This window comes from Tenrec ecaudatus, chromosome 4 (assembly GCF_050624435.1).
Source record: "Tenrec ecaudatus isolate mTenEca1 chromosome 4, mTenEca1.hap1, whole genome shotgun sequence".
Taxonomy (NCBI): Eukaryota; Metazoa; Chordata; class Mammalia; order Afrosoricida; family Tenrecidae; genus Tenrec; species Tenrec ecaudatus.
In genome coordinates this window covers 56501531-56523882 of record NC_134533.1, presented here as the reverse complement: position 1 = coordinate 56523882, position 22352 = coordinate 56501531, and the positions used below count along the sequence as shown (strand labels likewise).

General features: G+C 44.0%; 1 protein-coding gene across 1 annotated transcript in view; it reads left to right on the top strand.

The window, feature by feature from the left end:
* Window positions 1-22352, top strand: part of SPON1 (spondin 1) — a 355481-nt gene that overhangs the window by 165574 nt on the left and 167555 nt on the right. The window contains exon 5 of the mRNA XM_075546022.1: window positions 127-249. Coding sequence (XP_075402137.1) covers window positions 127-249 — 123 coding nt within the window. The remainder of the gene's footprint in view (window positions 1-126; window positions 250-22352) is intronic.

Genomic DNA, 22352 nt, shown 5'->3' with positions numbered 1-22352 from the left:
TTATTACTCCGTGAAAACTGCACCCCGCCTTCTTTTCTGAAGGGTTCTGGGTGAGAGGAAGGTGCTGCTGCCTTAAACACTGCCCGCTGTTTCCGCCTCAGGTGCTGACGTTCCTCCCTCTTACAGATCCTGCCTTAGATGGGGTGACTGACAAGCCAATCTTAGACTGCTGCGCCTGTGGAACTGCCAAGTACCGACTCACATTTTATGGGAATTGGTCTGAGAAGATGCACCCCAAGGACTACCCTCGTGAGTAAAGCCCTCCCCTGATGGGCTGGGAAAAGAGCATTGCAGAGTGTGTCTGCCCCTGGGAGCCACCAGAGGGTGGGAGGATAGCAGGTCAGCCTGCTCTTATGGAATGACTCATGCCACCTACACTCCAAGTCAGTGAATTATTTGAGACTGGCAGAGAGAGGCGCGAATGCTTTTAACTTCTTCCCATAGCATTGTTGTGAGTACATTCCGATGTGATTCGAAAAGGGTTGCTGAGTTTATCCTGCTTATCTACATGTCAGGCATTGAGCAGCCTCAGCCCTCCTTAATGGCTCTGTCCACGGATTACACAACAGGTCTCTTTGTGCTAGAAATAGCTGCCAAAGGGACTCACTCTTGGTTCCACAGACCAAGGTCGCCACATGCTCAGCATCCTCATTCGTGGCAGATGTGAGTCATCGGTCAGCACACCCTTTCCCTGCTGAGGCTAGACCCTTTCCTAATGCTGTGCTCCAGATCTTTCAAACACTCTAACTCACTGCCATCCAGTCTACAGGGCAGTCTAGAACGGCCCCTTAGGTTCCTGAGACAGGCATAGAAAGCCTTGTCGTTCTCTTGCAGGGAGACTGGTGCTTTCGAACTGCTGGGCTTGTGGTTTGCAGCTCAGCTTGTAATTGACTGTGCCACCAAGGCTTCAGATGCTCCACAGAGCCAATATCAAATCCATGAGAGATGCAGGGAGATCACAAACTTGCTACTTGGGAGTAGATAATTAATACCCTACTAACTCCTTTCCAGCACATAACAGTCTCAACGAAGCCCTGACCTATGCCAGGCATCATGTTATGCCCCGGTAATATAATTTAAAAAATAAACAGTTGCAGTTCATTCAATTCCAACTCCTAGCCTCCCCGTGTGTTTCAGGGTACAATGGTGTTCTAGAGAGCTTTCAATGGCTTATTTTAGGAAGAGGTCTTCCAAGGTGCCCCTGGGTGGACTCAAACCTGCAGCCAGTCAGTTATCTGAGCTAGTTGACTGTTCACACCATCCCGAAGATATAACACTCCACAACAACAACAAAGGGGGACAGCCCACGTCCTCGAGTGACCCAGCGGCTAGAGGGGAGAGTGACTACTCGAATCATTCCAGTCACTGGATAACAGGCTTAAGTGTGCAAGGAGATGTTTTACATAAGGTTCATCATTTAATCTCTAAGATAAACCAGCCGTTTCTTGGTGGGTGTGGCTAGATCATTGGTGAACAGAGAAATGTCACGAGACAGCCTAATGTACGTCATAGATCTAAGATTCAACTCCAGATTTGTCCAATGGCCTGGATTACCTTAGAACCGGATGTCTCCCAGTCATTCTCACTGGGTGGCAGGATGTCCGTGTTTGCCAGCTCATTTTTTATTTCCTTCTTGGTCATTTCACTTTGGAGTTGCTTCAGCTGGAAGAACAGGATGGAGAGAGAGATTAAAAAGAGGGATGTGTGTTACGCCCCAAGGGAAAAGGGGATAGAAGGACACGTGGTTGGGGGGCCGCCTGAGTCTTCCCAGGCCAACACAGACGTCTGTGCTTTCCCCGTCGCCCACTCAAAGGCGCCGCCAACATTTCATGGCACATCCAGAGGACTATTGCTTAATTTTACCCACATGTAATCAAGGCTTGGGATCTGAGAAACCTCATACTCTCACAATCTTCCTACTCTGGGATTGGGCCTGATGGGCTTCAGCTGGTGTGGAACACTTGCGTGAGTAAACTTGAACCAGGCTGGAGCGGGTGGGGGGGGGGTGCAGATAAAACCCACTTGGAACAACTACAATGGAAAATTTTCCCCACGGCTTCTAACCCACTAACCTAGAGAAATAAAATGTTAAGGACTCATTATTTGTCTTTTGTCATTCTAAGGAGTTTCTTGTTCTTTTCTGTTCTGTGACTGTCATTTCCCAGAATTCTTCCCCCCAGAATAGGGTGAGGGGGTGAGGGTGCATATGGAACCATTGTTTCTGGGCCTTTGGGCCAAATCAAGCCCAAATCTAACAGAATTTCTGTGAAATTGCTAGGCTTCTCTTAATAAACACAGCAGGCATCTGTTCCAGATTCCACATGATTGTTCCACTGTCCGGTATTACATATCGGATTTTTTTCTCATTTTTGGTTGGGAAAAGTTCACAATTGTGTACGGAAGAGCCTTTATCACATTATTCGGTAATTACTTCTTCACGAGTCTACTGGAGCCCTTTGGGCGGGCACAGGACAAGAACTTGGCATGCTCCAGGTTGGTCCTTAGTGCCTGAGAGTGTCAGATGCCTTCCCAGTGTGGTTGTTAGGTCCCATTGTGTCGGCTCTCACCCATAGCGACCCCCACATGCAGTAGAGGGAAAGACTGCCCAGCCTTGCCACTTCCTCACAATTGTTATGGTTGCAGCCACTGTGCACTGCACCTCCTGACCCTCAACTTTCCAAAGTACGATATTCTTTTCGAAGACTTGGTGTCATCTGATGGATGACATGTTCAAAATATGAGAGAGAGAAAATCTCACTTCTCAGGAGAATTCCTCCAAGACAGATTTGTCTGTTCTTCTGGCAGTGCGTGATGCTCTTGATCTTCTTTGCCAACACTCAAAGTCATCGACTCTTATCTGGTCTTCCTTATTTATTATTCAGCTTCCACATTGATACAAAACAATTAAATCTCAAGGCATGGGTCAGGAGCACCTTAGTGCTCAAAGCCTTCCTGTTACTGTGTACTGACCATTAAACTCAGAGTGGTATTCTTTGTGACCCAGGCGGCTGATTTCCAGCCTGCATCTGGTCATGATGGCCAGCACTGCGTGGGATGGGCCAGGCCTTTCTTGGAGAGACAATGATGGGCTTGTTCACATAAGGGACTGGAGCCATTTGGAAGAGCACAGGAAGGATCCAATCGGGATCTTGAAAATTCTCAAGAATATGTCCACCATTTTTTAGGTAATAGATGGATTCCCATTTACCGCTCCACGACTGATTCTGTCTTGAATACCAGCCTTTGTCATTAAATGTAGAGATGTTTTGCAGTAAATGCCAATTCCCTCTCTCTTTTATTAGTCGTTGAGAATACCATTGTCTCCCGAGGGATCTTAGAACAGAAGTTGTCAATTTTTTTATTGTGGTTTTTTTTTCAGAACTCATTTACATGCTAAAAATTATCATTAATATGGGTTATATATCTATCACTATTTGCCACATTAAAAACTAAAACTGAGAAATTGTTTAAATGTTATTCATTAATTTTAGTAATTAACATGCACTCAATGGAGAAAATGGTTGGAGTTGTCTAGGATTTCATCTTGCTTGGATCCCCAATCAATGTTCACAGGAGCAGCTGTCAAGAGATCAAACAGTGCATTGCTCTGGGTAACTCTGTTGCACGGTGTGGTAGTTACATAATTTCATGTCAACTTGATAAATAGGTTAGAGGGGTGGAGTCTAGCCTGTCAATACGGTCATGGCCTTCTCATGAGGATTCTGGGAGTTTCCTCTTTTCCTTCCTGGACACAGGACACTCTCTCTCTCTGCTTTACCTTCTTGTTGATAAGCCACATGGAGCCACGCTGATGGCAGCCAGAACTCTGGAGTTGCATCCACCGCTACTTGATTCACAAGACTTTCTACCCACTGGCCTGTGATCTTCCTGCGTTCGGCATCATTGCATGTGCTGTGTGAGTCTGAAGAGAAATATATGCACTAGTATCGGACATATGGGTTAATATCAGACTTATGGACTTGAGCTGGACTGGGATGTTTTCTTAGTATACCATTGCTCTTTGATAGAAAGTTCTCTCGTACACACAAATGAGGGCCCCTGGGTTTGTTTCTTTGGTCAACCCAGTCTAACACACACAGAATCACTTTGACGTGGTGAAAAGCAAGGAAGTTCCTTTAAGGACTAATATGTGCGCCTCATCCAAGCCATGGTAATTTCCAATGCTGCATATGCATGTGAAAGTTGGACATTGCATAAAGAAGGTCGATGTCTCTGAATTATGGAAAGTAACCTGGACTGCCGAAAGATCAGACAAATCTCTTTTGGAAGAAGGATGGCCAGAGTTGTCCTTAGATGCACAGATGAAGAGACTTTGTCTTAAAGGCTTTAGACATGTGTCAGGAGAGACTAGGCCCTGGAGAGGGACATCATGCTCGGAGTGGTAAAGGGACAGCAATAAGAGGACGGCCCTCGGTGAGATGGACGACACCGTGACAGCAACAATGGGCTCAGGCTTAGAAACAACTGAGGACAGGGCCACGCGGTGTTTTGTTCTGTTGTGCGTGGGGCGGCTACGTGTCTGAGCATCCCATGTCGCCTATTACAACAGACCCTGTAAACTACATAGCATTTTTATATCATTTTTTATATCATCGGTTCTAATACCATCAAACAATTATATATTGACAAGTTTTTATTTCCCAAAAGAGCCGGTTGTTTTGTTTTGTTTTTCTCCTTCCACTGGGCAATATATAAGTGTCTAGTAGAAAAAGATACTTTATATGATTCAAGTTGATTTTACAATGAAACTCAGCTTCCTTTGCTATGGGGCCACTTCACTTTAAAGCATACTAATAACTAGCTCTCACTGTATGAAAGGCCACGACTCTAGCTTGGCAATTTTTGTCCTTCCTAAGTCAACACAAACTTCATTCATGTAGACCAGTGGTTCTCAGCCTTCCTCATGCCACCGCCATTTCATACAGTTCCTCATGTGGTGGTGACCCCCCCAACCATAAAATCATTTTCGTTGCTACCTCATCACTGTCATTTTGCTACTGTTGAGAATCAGGCAACCCCGTGAAAGGGTCGTTCACACCCAAAGGGGTCACGACCCACAGGTTGAGAACCACTGAAGAGTCTGTGTCACCTTTGGGTTACATTGAGTCCTTTTCAAAATCTTACATTTGACTTTCCTCCTGCTGTTGTCATGAGAAGGGTTTCGTGATCTTTTAATGATGTGCTCGGAACAGTTTATTGACCTGTTCTTTCTAGACCATTTAACTCTTCTAGAAACGTCGGCTCGCATCCAGTCTTTTGCTGACAGAGTCAGGACTGCAATAAAACTGCTTCGAGGCTTCAGTCCTCCCTTTGCTTAAAAGGACTTTCCACGAGTAAGACTTCCAGGTGAAAAGACGCCAACGGTGTGGTTATCGCGACCTCCAGCCAGGTTCCCCTCCAGAACATTCGCCTTGCTCGTCAGGGACTACGTCTGTGGCTCCTCATGCCCCAGGACTGGACTTAACTATTTGGGTTTTGATTTTGCCTATTCGGTTGTTATAAAAAGTGATCTATTATTTTTAATTGCCACCAACTTAATGGCTGACACACTTGGATCCCTTTTCATGTGTTTTTGACACTTTATTTGCTGCTTTTGAACTCGCAAGCGTGTTGGCAGTAATCAAGCCTGGTTTCATCCAGTACTTCTCAGGGCCTGGCCCATCCTCCAGGAATTACATCTCAGAAACCCATGGGGCCAGTTCTACCCTGTCCTGCAGGTCGCCATGAATCAGAATCAACTTGATGGCAGTGAGTTTGGTTTTGTGGTGTTTGAGCTCATCTTCTGGCATGTTGAAAGCTTTCAATAGGTACTGCTAAAGAAGAGTTATTAGTTAATTAATTGAAGGAAGCAAGGAGGATGGTGGAGGGAGATGAGCAATTAAAAGCCACTGCAGAGGTTAGGTTGAAGAGTAACGGGGCCATCTGTGCTTCCTGAGTGCAGAACAGGATTCGCCGGACTTGGGATGGGGCGGTGGTCGCAGTGTAGTGGGATGTTGCAGTCACAGAGTGGGGTCTGGGAGTTGCGTGGACTGACGCGGTCGAAGTGGCGACGGAGATAATGAATGGGCTGGAAGCAACCCTTCAGAGAGAGAGATGCTGGCATAGATTCCATGAACGTGAGAACCCTAAAAGCTGACAACCAGATTTCTGACTCTGAAATGGAAGTGCTCTTTCTTATTAAAATGTGCTTCAATATGATTGTCTTGCTATTTTTACAAATGATTTTTGACATCATTTCATCAAGTTCTGTAAGGCGCCCTGTCAGAATCTTAAGTGGGATGGCATTAAATCCCCCAAATTGCAGAAGAATTATTAGGTTTATACTACTTACAATGCTCCGTTTCTCTCCATTTCAGACGAAAGCCGTTTGTAGGTCTCCTTAGCCCAATGCCTAGAACAGTGCTGTCGACCGTGGGCCTCGTCTTGCAATGTAATTTCAGAAACAAAATTAGGCATTCAAACAACAATAACCCCACTCCTTTTCTCCCTCATTGAGAAATCGCTCCTTCAGCTGAGTAATTCCCCCCATCAGAACTTCTCAGCAGTGCCTCCACCCTGCTGCCACCATCAGGTTTAGTCACAAATGAGTATGGCACCAGAGAAATAGTATTTGCCATGGGCACGTCATGCTACACAGTCTCAGTGAAAGCAGGGGCAAGAAAGGACTAGTTAATACACACCCCACACCCTCGCCTTCCCTCCTCACTCTATCTCTCTGGGGAAGTCATATGACCACAATTCGCTATTTCACGAATTGAGAGTAAAGAAGTAGACCCTTTAGGCCTTTAAAGATGTGAGTTGAACACACACATTTAGCTCTCTTCCTGCCCCAAAGCCCACAAGCACAAGACTAAATGAATAAAAAGCTATAAACCTACAAAAGGAGGATGGGGTGAAAAGTGCCCTCAGTGACAGCTGTCCTAGCAGAGCAAGGACAGGGGAATCCAGAGGGCCCGCAATGCATAAGAATGAAGCCAATTCAGTGTACACAACCAGGACAAGCCTCAGGGATTCAAAGACGATTAATCACCCTGAACAATGGGTGAGAAGAGCCTACTACCATGAAACTTTGGCATAATTGAGATAGGAGCCACCCTGAAAGCATCCAGAAATACAGACAGGCACAAAGGGTCTGAACCAGAATGCTGTGAGCTCACAGCAACGTCAACCTCCAAACCTGTGGCTATAAATTCTCGGAGGAGACTTTTGTCCAGACAGGGCCTAGGCTGAGACAGGTAGCTCTCTGATGGTCTCCATGGGCCAGTGGTTTTCTCTCTGCTTCAGTCTTCCTTGAGGGTTTGCCCTCTCAAGGGCCCTAACTCCCCATGGATTGCACGCTAAGCTCCGTCTGCAGATGAGCGCAAGGCCTTGCCTCCCATCCCCATGTGCCCATTGACACCTAAGGTCAGGCTACCTCAGTGTCAGTCTGAGCACGCGTTTCAGGAGCAGGAGGAGTTGTTAGGCCTCTGGAGACTTCTCACATGTGTCTGCGCTGCGAGGTATTGTGCACAGGCTTTTTGGTTGCTGTTCATTTTTGTGCTTTAGGGTTTCTAGCTGCTTCACAGGAAAAAGAGGAGGCTTTCTGCTCCCATGAAGTTTACAACCTGGCAGACCTACAGGGGAAGTCCTGCTCTGTCCTGTGGGTCCCTCGGAGTCAGATCCACTAAGAGGCATTATTATTGGTCTAATGGTCATCCACTGCCGCGTCGAGTGCTGCAAACAGGAAAGTGCTTGACCACCAAATGGAAGATTGGCAGTTTAAACGCCCCCCGCCCCCCAAAAGTTCCTTGGAAGAAGGAAGTGGTGATCTGCTTCCCCCCGACTCTGGGGAACACAGTTCTAATCGGCGCAAACAGCGTCAACATGAATCGGCGTTGACTGAAGAGCAGTGGGTTTGGTTGTGTGGTTTTCTTTTGGCAGCTCAGAGGGACATTAACCAGGACGACAACCTACGTCTCACACAGAAAGTACCACGGACCCACCACGGCAGCCTCACGGTTAGATTAGCCTTGGGGAATCCATCGGTTCATGAAAACCTACCGATACCTATTGGTGATTCATACTTGAAAGTATGACCACACCCATGAGTACTTTCCCCGTTCTCGCCCCTCAGGTCTCTCCGAATTGCCTCATCACTTTTACTGATGGATCCGGGCTGTCTTTCATGTTTGGTTAGAATTTCATTTCTTTCCTTTAAGATCAGCCATTTATATTCTGATTTCCATACTCTCCCCCATGCACCCATAAAGGACAAGACGCGAATTCTCCCTGACTTCTTGACGTACTGTACCTCGGTTGGTTTTCCCTAATAGAATTGGTGTGTTTTATTAAGTTATGCTATTGCTTTTCCTCATTTCTATGTAGCTGCTCTTATATAGAGCTATTTCCCCGCCTCCTTCTTTAGGTTTGTCCTTTTGTTCCTTTGGTGAATGTTTATATTGTTTACTTCTCGTTTTTCTTTTTATTAATAATAAATGCACTTAACGCCGTGAATTTTCCTCTGCGTGGAGCTCTGGGCCTCTCCTAGGGACCGTAATATGTAGTACTCATTTTCATCACTTTCTTAATAGTCTGCCTATGTGCACTTTGTCTTCTTGACACACTTGTTAATTAGCAGGGTATTTTTAAATTTCCATGTAGTCAGGGATTTTGAGTTTATATATTTGTTCTTAAGTTTGTTTGGGTAGGAAAATGTGGTACATATAATTTCTGCCTTTTGTAATTATAGAATTGGGACTTTCAAATGTATACAGCCTCGTATATGTTTACTTATCAGGATCCCAGGGACAGGCTACTCATGCTTGTCCCTTCGTAGCACACTAGCACCACTGGTCCAGGTACCACCCTCTGGCGTTACTTGCTTTTTGTTTGATCACATTCACCTTATTCCCTACTTTCATTCCTCTTCCAGATCCATTCTCGGTGTGCGTGCATGTCTTTGTATTTGCTCCAGCTCACGGAACCTAATAAGACATCTTTGGCTTTTCTGTATTTCATTTCCTGTAAGTGCCACTGAGCTACATTTTTCGTTCTGTTTCTTTACACCTTTTCACGTGGCATTGTATTTTTTCAAAGATCTATCTATGTTGCTGTCGATACATCTAGTTCATTGCACCTAACTGTTCTTTTTAAAAACTTTTTTTTAATTGGGTGAAGATTTATTATCGTTCCACATTCAAGAAAATGCAAAAAACATTCCGATTCACCCCATCCACTGCAGCGCCCTCATTGCACCAGTCGATTATCCCACTTCCTCTCTGTGTTTCCTGTTTCTTTTCCTCCTTCTTCCCTACCCCTCTGAACAGTGTCCTTGAGGAAACACGGCTCTTGAGCACTGTTCTTCCATGGAGGTGAGTCCTGTCCCAGCTCTGAAGAGTCTTGGCAGTTCCACCAATGTCTATCCAACCAGTAAGCCCGGGCTTCTTGATGAGTTTGAGTTTGAGCCCCCTTTTTTTCTCCCACTCCAAGGCACCCACATCCAAAGTGCCAAGGGCTTTCTAATGGGGTCTTGTTCAGAGCAGTCTAATTGTACATATTATTCCATAGATTGTATAGCCAGAAATGGACATCTAAGTTGCCTTCAGCGGCAAAATCTAAAAAATGTTTGGTGAACACATATCCATGTACCTCTGTTGACTGTGAGATAGACAGACAATTGTTTCCTAGATCTACCTATCTGGGAAATATGTGGCTAGGTCATAGGGATTATGTATATTTATTTTGAATAAATACTTCAGATTTCTCTCCAAGTTCTTGTCAGTTAAGAACAGAGACCATAAATATTTTAACATCATCATCATCATCAAAAAGTGCGCAGAATTCCTGTTCTTCACATCTCTGATAATACTTGATCTTACTCAGCTTTGCAAGCGCTTTGTTCTTCTAGGCGTAGTACATTCTCATCTTGTCTGTTCTTACATGTTATCATCATAGATGTTCATCGTAGCACCAATGTTAGCCAAGATCTTAGATGTCTATAATGCTTCTCAGAAGTGTGTCATGATGTTTGCTAGATTAGAGCAAGTTCCTCTTCCCTCTTGCACTTCTTTTTCAAAGTCCACAGAATTGCTGCCATAAAAATTACCCGGTTACTTTTTATTTAGAATTGCATTGAATTTATAAATGAATATGGAGAAGCTCAGTGTCCTTATAATACTAAATAATTTCATTCAAAACTATGTAATGTCTCCATTATTTCATATATTTTAAATTTATTTTATTGGGGGCTCGTTACAACTCTTATCACCATACATACATACATACATTGTGTCAAACATATTTGTACATTTGTTGCCATAATCATTTTCAAAACATTTTATTTCTACTTGTGCCCATGGTATCAGCTTCTCGTTTTCCCTCTTCCCCGACACCCTCCCTCCCTCATGAACCCTTGATAATTAAAAGAAAATTTTTTTCCATGTCTTACACCAGTGGTTCTCAACCTGTGGGTCACAACCCCTTTTGTGGTGGAACGACCCTTTCACAGGGGTCACCTGATTCATAACAGTAGCAAAATGACCGTTCTGAAGTAGCAACGAAAATCATTTTGTGGTTGGGGGGGTCACCACAACATGTAGTTGGGATTGGGGCCAGCCCCTCAGACCTCTCCACTGGTTCCCTGCTTCATGCCCATATATTGCATTTACATCTTAGAGCACCAAATTGAAGTCTGGTCCCTCTTTCCCTGTGAAGATAGAAACAATACCCTTCCCTTGGGTGGGTTAGTGCCCTGTTCCCCCACTACCCATGTCTTTCCCCCCCTCCTTTTATGTATCCCTGGATTTGGTCTGGCCCCTGCCATACTACCTGTAGCTCACCCCAGTAATGTATGTATACAGTAGACTTTTCCCATGCCCCTTTTGCTTTTTAAAATTTACCTCAGAAAACTCATGTTGTGCTTGTCCTCTTGTGCTTGGCTTACTTTGCTTAGCATAATTTCCTCCAGTTCTTCCCATGTGGCAATATGCTTCATGCGTTATTCATTGCTTTTTAGGGATGTGTAGTACTCCATTGTATGTTTTTACCACAGTTTTTTAATCCATTCATCTGTTGATAGAAACTTGGGTTGTTTCCAACTTCTTGTAATTGTGAACTGTGCCACAATGAACATTGGAGCTCAGATGTCTGGCCATGGTTTGTTTCTTGCCTCTTCTGGGTATATGCCCAGCAGAAGAATTGCTGGGTCGTGTGGTAGCTAAATTTCCATCTGTTTTAGATATCACCAAATTGACCTCGATAGTGGCTGTACATACCTACAGGTCCACCAGCAGTGGATGAGAGTTTCTCCCCACAGCCCCTCCAACACTTGTTGCTCTCTGATATTTTTGAATTGGGCTATCTTTGAGGGTGTTAGGTGGTACCTCAGTTTTTTTCATTTGCATTTCTCTTATGGGTAATGATCATATTGTTTATTGGCCATTCAGATTTCTGCCTTTGTGAAACTTCTGTTCAAGTCCTTTGCCCACCTCCTCAATGGGCCATTATCTTTTTCTTCCCCCAGTATAATGTTAAATAGGAGTAGGGATGAGGAGCATCCTAGTCTGGTCCCCTTTTTCTGTGGGATTGCTTTAATCTTTTCTCCATTGACTACCACATTGGCTGTTGGTTTTTCATATATAACTTGTATATATTGAGGGATTTTCCTTCCATTTCTATTTTTCTCTCTTTGGAAGCTAGCAGCATGTTGTAGATTTTAGTAATAAGGCCTTTGTCTGATGTGTCATTGCTAAAGATGTCTTCCCAGTCGGTGGGCTCTCTTACTACTCTCTTGGTGAATTCTTTTGATGTACACAGGTGTTTTATCTTCAGTATATCTCGCTTGTCAATTTATGCTTCATCTGTATTTGTGTCCTTCCATATTTCTGATGCCTATGTATTCCCTGCACCAAAGTTCTCAGGTAGGGCCCAATTCCCTCATTGATGGCCCTAGTTTTTTAGGGTTTTACCTCAAGGTCTGTGATCCACCTTGAGTTTATTCTTGTGCACAGAGTGAGACAAATGTCTTGATTCATTTTTCTGTAGGTAGATATCCATATTTTACAGCACCACTTGTTGAAGAGGGCATCTGGTGCCGCCCATCTGATACTTTGGGGACCCTTGTCAAAGATCAGTTGTCTGTATGCTGATGATTTTATTTCTGAGTTTTCAGTTCTTTTCCATTGGTCTGCGTATCTGTCATTATACCAATACCATGTGGTTTTGACCAGTGTGGCTGTATGATATGTGCTAAAGTCAGGTAAAGCAAGCCTCCCACGGTGTCCTTCTTCTTGAGGAGTTCTCTGCTAATTCTGGGCTTCTTCCCTCTCCATATGAAGTTGGCAGTCAGATTTTCCAATTCTTTGAAGAAAAACTGTAGTAGTTGTATCAGTATTCCATTAAACTTATATAGTGCCATGGGCAGAACTGACATCTTTACTATATTGAGTCTTCTGATCCACAAGCATGGGATACTCTTCCATTTGTTGAGGTTGCTCTTGGTTTCTTATAATAGTGTTCTGTAGTTTTCCTCCTAAAAATCTTTTGCTTTCTTCGTCAGGTATATCCCTAGATATTTCTATTTGTGCTTGGCTATTGTGAAGAGCACTACCCTTTTATCCTCTCTTCTGTGGTCTTGTCTGATGTGTATAGCAGGCAGATAGACTTCTGTTTATTGATCTTGTATCCTGCCACTCTGTCATATTTCTCTATTGCTTCCAGTATTCCCCATGTGGAGCTTTTGAGATTTCTCATATATAAAATCATATCCTCTGCAAATAATAATAGTTTCACCTCTTCCTTCCATAGGCAAATACCTTTGGTATCTTTTCTTTACCTTATGCTGTTAGCTAAGACCAGTATGATGTTAAATAGGAGTGGAGTCAAGGGATATCCTTGTCTGGTCCCCTTTTTCAGTGGGATTGTTTTCATCTTTTCTCCATTGACTACCATGTTGGCTGTTGGTTTTTTATATATTGTTTGTATTGAGGAATTTTCCTTCCATTCCTATTTTTTGAGTATCTAAAACAGAAATTGATGTTGGATGTTGTCAAATGCTTTTTAGGCACCTATTGCTATTATCAGGTGGGTCTTATAGTTTTTTATGTCAGTGTGGTGAATGATACTAATGGTCTTTTGCATGTTGAACCATCCTGCATCCCTAGTATGAATCTATTGGCCAGTATTTTGTTAAGGGTTTTTGCATCGATGTTCATTAGGGATATTGGCCCGTAGTTCTTGATTCTGGTGAGATCCTTGCCTGGTTTGGGAATCAGAATAATACTAGCTGCATAGAAAGGGCTCGGGAGTTTGACATCCTTTTCTATGTTCTGGAAGATTTTGTGTAGGATTGGTGTCAGTTCTTCTCCAAATTCTTGATGGAATTATCTTGTGAAGCCATCTGGTCCAGGAGATGTTTTTGTTGGTAATCCCTTGATAACTTTGTATGTTTCTTCTATTGCTACAGGTATGTTGAGATTCTTGACGTCCATCAGGGATAGTCTAGGGAGGGATTGTTTTTCCAAGAATTTGTCCAAGTCTTGCAACTTGTTGAATTCATTGGAGTACAGTCTTTCATAGTACTGTGTAATTATCCTTTTGATTTCATTAGGGTCTGTTGTAATATCCCCTCTTTCATCCCTCATCCATGCTATTGAAATTTGGTCCTTCCTTTCTTTGGTTAGGTTTGCCAGCGGTCTGTCGATTCTGTTTATCCTTTCAAAGAATGAACTTTGAGCAGCATTCATTTTTTTCCCATAGTTTTCTTATTTTCCCTCTCCTGAATCTTATTCTTGTTGGTTTCTAGAAATTTCCTAATTTCATCCCTGATCTGGGCCAATAAACACTAATTTTGCAATAGAGAACTATTCATCCTCTAATTATTTGCTCTTGTTTTATTCATCTTCCTCTTGTTGATTTCCAGCCTTATGGCACTGGTCAGAAAGAGGGGGCTGTATGATATTAATGTGCTTAAATTAATGCAGATACGACTTATGCCCCAGCATGTGGTCTACATACAAATATGTGCCATGTGGGCTTGAAAAGAATGTGAATATTTTTGCATTTGGGTGGAGAGGTCTGTAAACATCTCTCAAATTGTCTAATTGTAGTGTTTTGATCTGTAGCCTTCTTGTTTTGTTTCTTTTCCTGTGATATATATTTTTCAGAGAGTGGTGTATTGAAGTCACCTACTATAATTGTTGAGCCTGTGATTTCTTTTTTCATCTTTTGGAGCTTTTGATTGATGTATTCAGTGGGTCTCTCATTCAGGGAATATATGTTTACAGTGCTTAGTGTTTCTTTTTCTACAGTTCCATTGAGCATTATATAGGGCCCCTCCTTATCTCTTCTTATGGTTTGCACTGTGAAGTCAATTTTATCTAAGATTAGGATTGCAACCCCTGCTTCTTTTGAATTGCTGTTTGCTTGGCATGTTTATCTCCAGCCTTTGATTCTCAGCCTATTTTTGTCTGTAATCTTGAGATGTGTCTCCTGTAGGCAGCATATTGACAGGTTGTGTTTTCTGCTGGCCTCAGCCTTTTAATGCCTCAGTTCAGTCCATTGATATTCAGGGTTATTACATCCATCTGTGGACTCTGTGATATCATCTTATACCTTTTGTTGGGTGTGTTCCTACCTCCCTTTCTTATCTGTGTGTGTGTGTGTGTGTGTGTTTCATTCTTGACTTCTTTCCATCCTTAAGCCAATGTTATCTTGGGGGCAGTTTTCTCTTTGTTGCCCTCTGGGTGGCTTTATTCTGTATGGTGGTCTCTTATTTGTGCTCGGTGAGTGCTGTTCTCCTGCCCATACTGGGTTGGCAAGGATCTTTTGTAGGGCTAAGTTTCTTTTAATGTATTATTTGAGTTTTACCTTGTCTGGGAAGGCTCTTACTTCTCCATCTATCTCGATAGATAATTTGGCTGGTGTGTTAGTCTGGGTAGATGATAAAAACAAATTTATGGACACACATATGTGTATAAGAAAGAGGATTTATATACAAGAGCAATTGAACATTGAGAAAACATCCCAGCCCAGTCCAGATCAAGTCCACAAGCCCATTATTAGCCCATATGTGTGATACCAATCTATAAAGTCCCCTTCAGACTCACAAAACACATGCAGTGACGTCAAATGTAGAAGATCACAAGCCAGTGGGTAGAAAGTCTTTGGATCCACTGACGTTGCAAGCATCTCAGTGCTGGCAGGGGTTTCTACGTGGCTTCTCCAGCTTCAGAGATCTGGTTGCATCAGGGTAGATCCATGTGGCTTCTCCAACTTAGGGCACTTGTGTTGTCCCATGTGTCTTGTCAGCTGCAAAGTGTCCCAGGGAGTGGCAGAGAAAGTGTATTCCACCTCCAAGGAGGCAGTACCAGATTTCCCAGAATTCTCAGGAGAAGGCCATGCCCACAAAGAGGCCTCATTGGCTATGATCTGCTTGACAAGCTAGACTCCACCCCTACAGTCTTAATCCTCAAATTGACAAATGATTATATATCTGCCCCAGGCTAAGGGGAGTGGCCTGGAGGTCGGCAGTGGTGTGTGATAGAAAAGGGAAGAGAAAAAGGAAGAAAAACAACAACAAGAAAACAGCCCACTGAGACTGTGGGGCAAAGAGAGAAGAGAGGGAAACAAAAGTAACAATATAGCTGAGCCCCTATTCCTGATCATGGGGCTGAAGTGGTTTAAACTCTGCCCCAAGGTGGCAGCAAGCTGTGGCTGTGTTGAGATAAAACCTGTGAGCTGGCCAAAGGATCCTGGCTCTGGTCTACGGTTTAGACCCTCAGCCCACCTCCAAAAGGCCCACAACTCCTCAAAACCTGATGGATCTGTGCCCACTTATCTTTATGATGCTCCTCCTGCGACCCAGCAGTGTGGATTTCCTTCTTAGTGACTCTCCTGGCTGATTTCAGTGGAGTCTCTCTGGTATGTGTCACTCAGCTAACATCTTGCTGGAAGTCCTATTTCATATTTTAAATGTGACAATTTTATATAATATATTTTGAATTTCTTCCCCATAAAGCTCTTAGGCATTTATTTTCTTAACTTCCAAGATATACTATACTTTATGTTGCAACCATTAGTAGTGTATTATTTCCATCATATTGAAAGTACCATAGACTACCAGAAGAACTGGCAAATCTGTCTTGGAAGAAGTACAAACAAAATATTCCCTGAAGCAAGCATGGGGAGACTTTGTCTCACATACTGTGGACATGTTATCAGGAGAGACCAGTCCTTGGTGAAGGACCTCATGCTTGGTAAAGTACCAAGGTAGCAAAAAAGAGGAAGACTCTTGACAAGATGGATTGACATGGTGATTACAATGGGCTCAAACAACCAAAATTCTGAGGAGGGGGCAAGCCTGGGTGGCATTTTGTCCTGTTGTACACAGGGTCACTATGAGTCCGAACTGACTGGACAGCACTTAACACCAACCACAAGTAGCACTCTCCAATTTTCCTCTTGTTAGTTGACCTATTTTTTAAATTCCTTGATTTTTTCATTGCTATTTGCTTATTCATTCCAAAAATCTGTTCAGAATATCGTGGTTTGAGAACTATGCTCCAATTCTTTCTTCTCTCTTGGGAGCTCCTCTCTCTCTGGAGAAGTGCCTGGGTGGCATGCCCAGAGTGCTCCCTGTTTCACATCCATCTTCCTTGGCACTCTCCTCAAAGCTCTTTCTATGCTGGGGGCATTTTCTCCTGGTTCATTTTCTCTTTTGTTTAGTTTCCTATGGCATTAGATCCCATACTTAGCAATATTATTGCTGTGTACTCCTTCCTACTCTCCTTCCAATAATGAATTCGTCTTAAATAAGTATAATGTATTTTTCCAACTGTGAAAAATAGATGCAAGTATTCTCTACATTCTGTTTTGTTTCTATCTCATTACAGGGTATTGCTTCCACGCTCATCCACCCCCATTCTACCTAACATCACGCTTCCTGGGGCATCCTTCTTCTCTCAGACTGCAAACCGTTTTCACTTGTGCACAGTATAGCTTCAAATCATTCCATTTGGATTCAACCCCCTGCCGAGAATTCCCATGTCCACCCCAGATATACTGAATCCCCATCTACATATTTCCCAAGAGCCACAGGTGGTTATTATAAATCTCCCAGGTAATTATTACATATACATCAAAATCATCTGGAATCTTGTTAGAATGTCTATTTGGAATGAGTGTATCTGTGGTGGAAATGCAAATTTTCAGCATGGCCATCAGACCAGAATGAACTGGTTCAAAATCTTCTTCCTCCCCCCACTCCCCCCGCCCCTGCCTTGCTCATTCTTCCTTCGGTTTAATGGATGGTGTGGTTGCCTACAATACCTATTGTATTGGTATTCTAATGGAACCCGACATCGGATAATCCAGAGCTTTTCACTCTGCACACTCTTTCTGCAAGTCCGCACATGTTTCTTCTTGAGTATATTGTTTTAAGTAAGGCATGCCTATTTGTAATCAGCTGTTCAGAATTATATATTATATAAAGTATAATTGCCATGTGTGTACAAGATAAAGCCCCATTGCCACTGATAGGGCTGAGTTTATTTATTGATAGGTTGCCTTCCGTTTACTCCTTGCCATTGATAGTTTAAGCAGTGCCTGCATCCTGCATCTCATTTAGGGAGCTTGGACAGTCACCTGTTTTGAGCTGATTCGGGAGGAAGAGAGATTGGAGTCATGGATCAGTTCCTACTAGAGCCCGAGTGCTACCAATTTCCCTGGCAACGTGGATGTGATTCGCATTTAAGTGTGACACCAACCCACGCAGTTTCCACCTTCTATTTCCTTCAAATCTGTTGCCAGTTCCTGTGGTTTGACTCCAAGTAGTGCCCGTCTCAATAAGAAAGACGCACATTTTCCTTTGCAGGAAAGTACTCTAAACACCGGCCCTTAAAAATGCCGCCTTTGCGACAGGAGGAGAGACGACAAAGCCCATCATTGCTGTGTTGTGTACGAATACACAGGAACTTGCACACAAAGCTCTGCTGAAGCGCAGGGCACTGAGGGACTTGTTTTTCAAATAGTGAGTTGAAAAATATACCCTTTGGAATTGTTTATGTCAAGAAAAACCAACTCTTTATAATCACAAGTGGAATTTCTGCAAAGGCTTGTGCCAGGCACTACAGCCTTGGCAAACATCCCTCCCAATTTGCAAGAATTCTACTGTTTGGGGTTGGAAGCGAAGCATGTGTCCAAAAGAATTCCTGCAGATTTGTCCTGCCCTCAGCTGAAGTCAGAGGGAAAGAGCAAGCATAGAAGCTGACAACGGATATAAGAAACCACAGGGCCAACAGCCCTACCTCATTTTTAATGAACAGGATTAGCTGGGCAGCCCCTGCAGTGAACCTGGTAGTCTATGATCAGGGAGTAGGGCCGTTGTAATCCCTTTACTATACCACTGAGTTGATTGATTCCATGGAAAGTTATGAGTCAAATGTGCCCAGAGCTCCTTGGAACCTCCCTGAGTCTGTGCATGTTCATAGAGTCCTAATGACCCTTCTAGTGGAAACGTGTGCACTACCTGCGGGGAACGCATGAAGAAATGCTCTGGAGGACGTGAAACTTTTTGGCAACTGCCAGCAAGACTTTAATTAAACTCTCTCGCACATAATGAGCTTGGTTCCATTAAGAGCAAAGACTGTACTATGTTCTCCCCACACATGGAGGTTCCCAGGGCCTCGCAGCGGAATGGAACGGACAATGGAAAGCAGAAAGCTTTCTCTTCACATCTGGCTCCTCCCAATGGGGGCTAAGAGGCTTTTCTAGAGGGTTTTGCTGGCCCGGACACTTAGTGTTTACAGATGTGAGTGGCTTTCAGTCATTGGATGCAAATTGCATTTGCTTTGTTCCTACACCCTGGGAAAACCAAGAGGAAGATGAGGAATAATGTTCCTTTATCCGCCCACCCACATTGAGATTCAGGGCACAGTCTTGTCAGGTTTATTGGGTCCCTAAGCAACCTTTGAAGAAGGCATACATCTGCCCCGCTGTCCCTATTCCAGCGAACATGTATTCACTTGGTTTACATCCTCGGTCCCTGGACGAACGTTTTAGGTAAACATTTCCTCTATTCAGAACCGAGTGCCTGTGCAGCTCCTAGGCGAATCCTGCCTCCTCTCGGACTTTGATCTGCATTCTGAGAGCGAGCTCTTCAGCAGGGGGACGGGGGAAATAAGAGAAGAAGGCTAGTCTTTTCATCCTGAAAGCTGAACGTCTGAGAAATAAGTTAACGAGAGATGTGACTGGGAATGGGTTCCTGCTGGAATACAGAATCTCCACATCAAATATGAGACCAGCGGAGAAAGCCGAGGGAGCATTTCTGAAGAGACATACTGGGGTTCGTGTTTCTTTCACCTCAATGAAAACATAGTCAACATGGCCCATGAACATCTTGCCCCGGAAAGGGAGTACTGACCACACATACATTCCACCTCTAAAACCAGTTGCCATGAGGTCAATTCCTACTTGCGGTGGGCCCATGTAAGTCAGAGTAAAAGTGCTCCATCAGGTTCTCCATGAGCACTTTTTCTAAAGTAAGTTGCCAGGGCTCCGTCACGGTTAGCTAAGAACGAGGTGGTGTCTACACAGTTGTTAGCACAGGATCAGACAGCCAGTAAATGCTGCGTGAGCGGTGCCTATATTGTGCTTATTCATTCCCCTGTGGCTTATTGTTGGCAGATGCTGCCGAATCAATGCCAACTCATGGCAACCCCGTGTGACAGCATAGAGCTCACTCCTGGGGCGTCCCAGGCTGTAAGCCTTATGGGAGCGGACCACGGGGTCTTTCTCCCACTGAGAGAGAAGCCACAGATGGGTTCAAACCTCCCACCTTTCACTTAGCAGCCAACCTCTGTCCAACCATCGTCCCAGCAGGGTTCCCTGCCTTATTGCTCTACCAACCCAAATTCTCAACCGTGAAAAAGGAAATTTGCTCGGATCTCATATTAATTGCTTGGGCAAGTCCTCCCCCTTTGATTGGTGCCCGCCATCCCTATGGGATTTCGCTGAAGTGCTCACTTAGCCTCCACATCCCCAAAAGGCAGAGCTCTGGCTTCCAGGTATGAGTTATCATCCAGGGATTCAGAAATAGCGCTCAAGAATGGCCCTGAGTTGAGCATTAAAGGCCTCTTTATGAAAGTGCTCTGTCTACAGGAGACCGGACCAGCCAAAAGGACATGGTTAAAAGTTTGCGTTTGTGACTCTCCGCCTCCCCCAAGAATTGAAAAACAAATGAATACTGTACACATTGCCGACCAACCAGAGGAACACATGGACCTAGTCTGCTGATGTCCCTTACAAGTTAGTGTTTACTACTTGTATTTTTCAAATAAGCCAAGGGAAGCAAACAGTGTGCAATGCATATGCTCTGTCCTTTCTGCCGGCCCAGATCAGTTTTACTTGGTTTCTCCTCTCCTTGAACTTCTCACCCCCTCAAATAAACATAAGCAATTCTTAGCTGGTCTCTGCCCCAAGGCATCTGACCAATGGGCCATCTAGAGAAGAGAAACAGGCCAGCCAGAGCAGGAGTGGGCAAACTTTTGAGATGAAAGAGCCAATCCTATCTCTTACGATTTTTAAATTATTCGAGAGCCATAAATATATTTTTACAAACAAATGAGATCACCGGTATGTGAACGATATTCTTTCATTGTTTTTCAGTTTCACTTCAGAGGCGCATGTAGGTACTGAAAGAGCCGCATGTATGTAGTGAAAGAGTCGCATGTGGCTTGAGGGGTGCAAGGGGTAGCCTCAAATGCGTAGCTTCCCTTGCAGCCTTTTCTCTTCCACTCCGAGTCACAGTTTAACGCCACCTTCTAATTGGAGCCTCACGCTCCTCTTCTCCCCCGACAGTCCCCATTGGGCTGGGTCCGGTTCAGTTAGAGCCCTGGTAACTATGTGTGGTTGTTGTGGTCGGCACTGCTCTTGCGGAGTTCCTGGGTGTTGGCGACCATTAGCCCAGTTGGGTTAACATACACCATAAAAGGTTGACGGTTCACCTTCCCCCCAGAGACATCGTGGTCAAAGGCCTCCGGATCTCCTTCCAACAGAATGGGTCACTGAAAACCCCCTGGAACACGGTTCTGCATGTTGTCACCACAAGTTGCAATCCAACTAGATGACAACTGGAGCAGCTGCTGCCGCTTCCTGGATTCAAGATGAAACCTTAGAAAGGATTCTAGAAAGTTCTCGAAACAGCTATGCAGTGGTATAGCTGTGTAGCAATAATACAAGCACAAACGTAAAGCCCACCCGATGGCCGACTTTGAAATGATGATTGCGGACGACTTTTTTGGTAGGAGGAGAGTTTGCATTGTTCCACATTTTATAAACAAAGGGCTTTATTAGTGTTTTTATATTTCTTTTCTATGTCCCAGCAATATTTAAGGTGTTTTTATGCCCTATGATTCACAACCTCATAAAATGAAGCTGCTCTGCAATTATTTGCAATTCAGGTAGCTGTTGCATTCATTTCCTAGGACTGCCACAACAAAGTCCCATCAGCTGGTTGGCTTACCACATCAGAAATGCGTTCTTACAGTTCCGGGGGCTAGAAGTCTGAACCCAACGGGTTGACATGCTCTCGCCAAAGGTTTTAAGGGAAGAGCCTTCTTGATCTCTGTTAGCTCCTGGTAGCCTCCTGTGTTCTTGGCTTAGGGCCGCATAACTCAAATCTCTCTTGTCTTTGCACAACTCTCTTCCCTGTGCTCGCTGTCTCCTCTCTGCTCTGCTCTCCTCTCCTCTCCTCGTCTCAGAAGGACAACAGTCATGGTAAATGAGGACCCACTCTACTCCAATATGACCTCATGTTAATTAATTTCTACAAAAACGTTATTTCTAAGTAAGACCCTATTCACAACGTGGATAGGACTAACTATTCAGCCTACCTTTTCAGGGGTATGATGAAAGCCCAGCGCAGCTGTTTTATCTATTGAAGGATCACTTTGAGGAACAATGACTGCTTGTTGTTCATTCCAATGTGTCCAGTGCCCAGCAAAATGCCGCCCCCCCCCCCCCAACCTGGGAGTCTCTCAAGACAGGCGAGTGGGACTAAGGAGAGCAGAAACTATCATCCTTTGAAAATCTGGAGAGAAGAACTGTTTCTACCCACCTGGGCAGGAGGGTGGGCTGTTTCTCCATCTCCAAGACAGAGGAGAGAGCTACCTGTTCCTTTAGGGTACAGCCTACATTGTGGCAGCAATCTAAATGGCAGGGATTGTGTATCAGTCTGTCTTCTCCTACTCTGGACTATTAAAACCTTGAACACAAGGACCACATCTTATTCACTACTACCATGATCTCCAAGTCAATAAAAAATGAAATGGAACTTTTGGCTATCAGATGGATGAGAA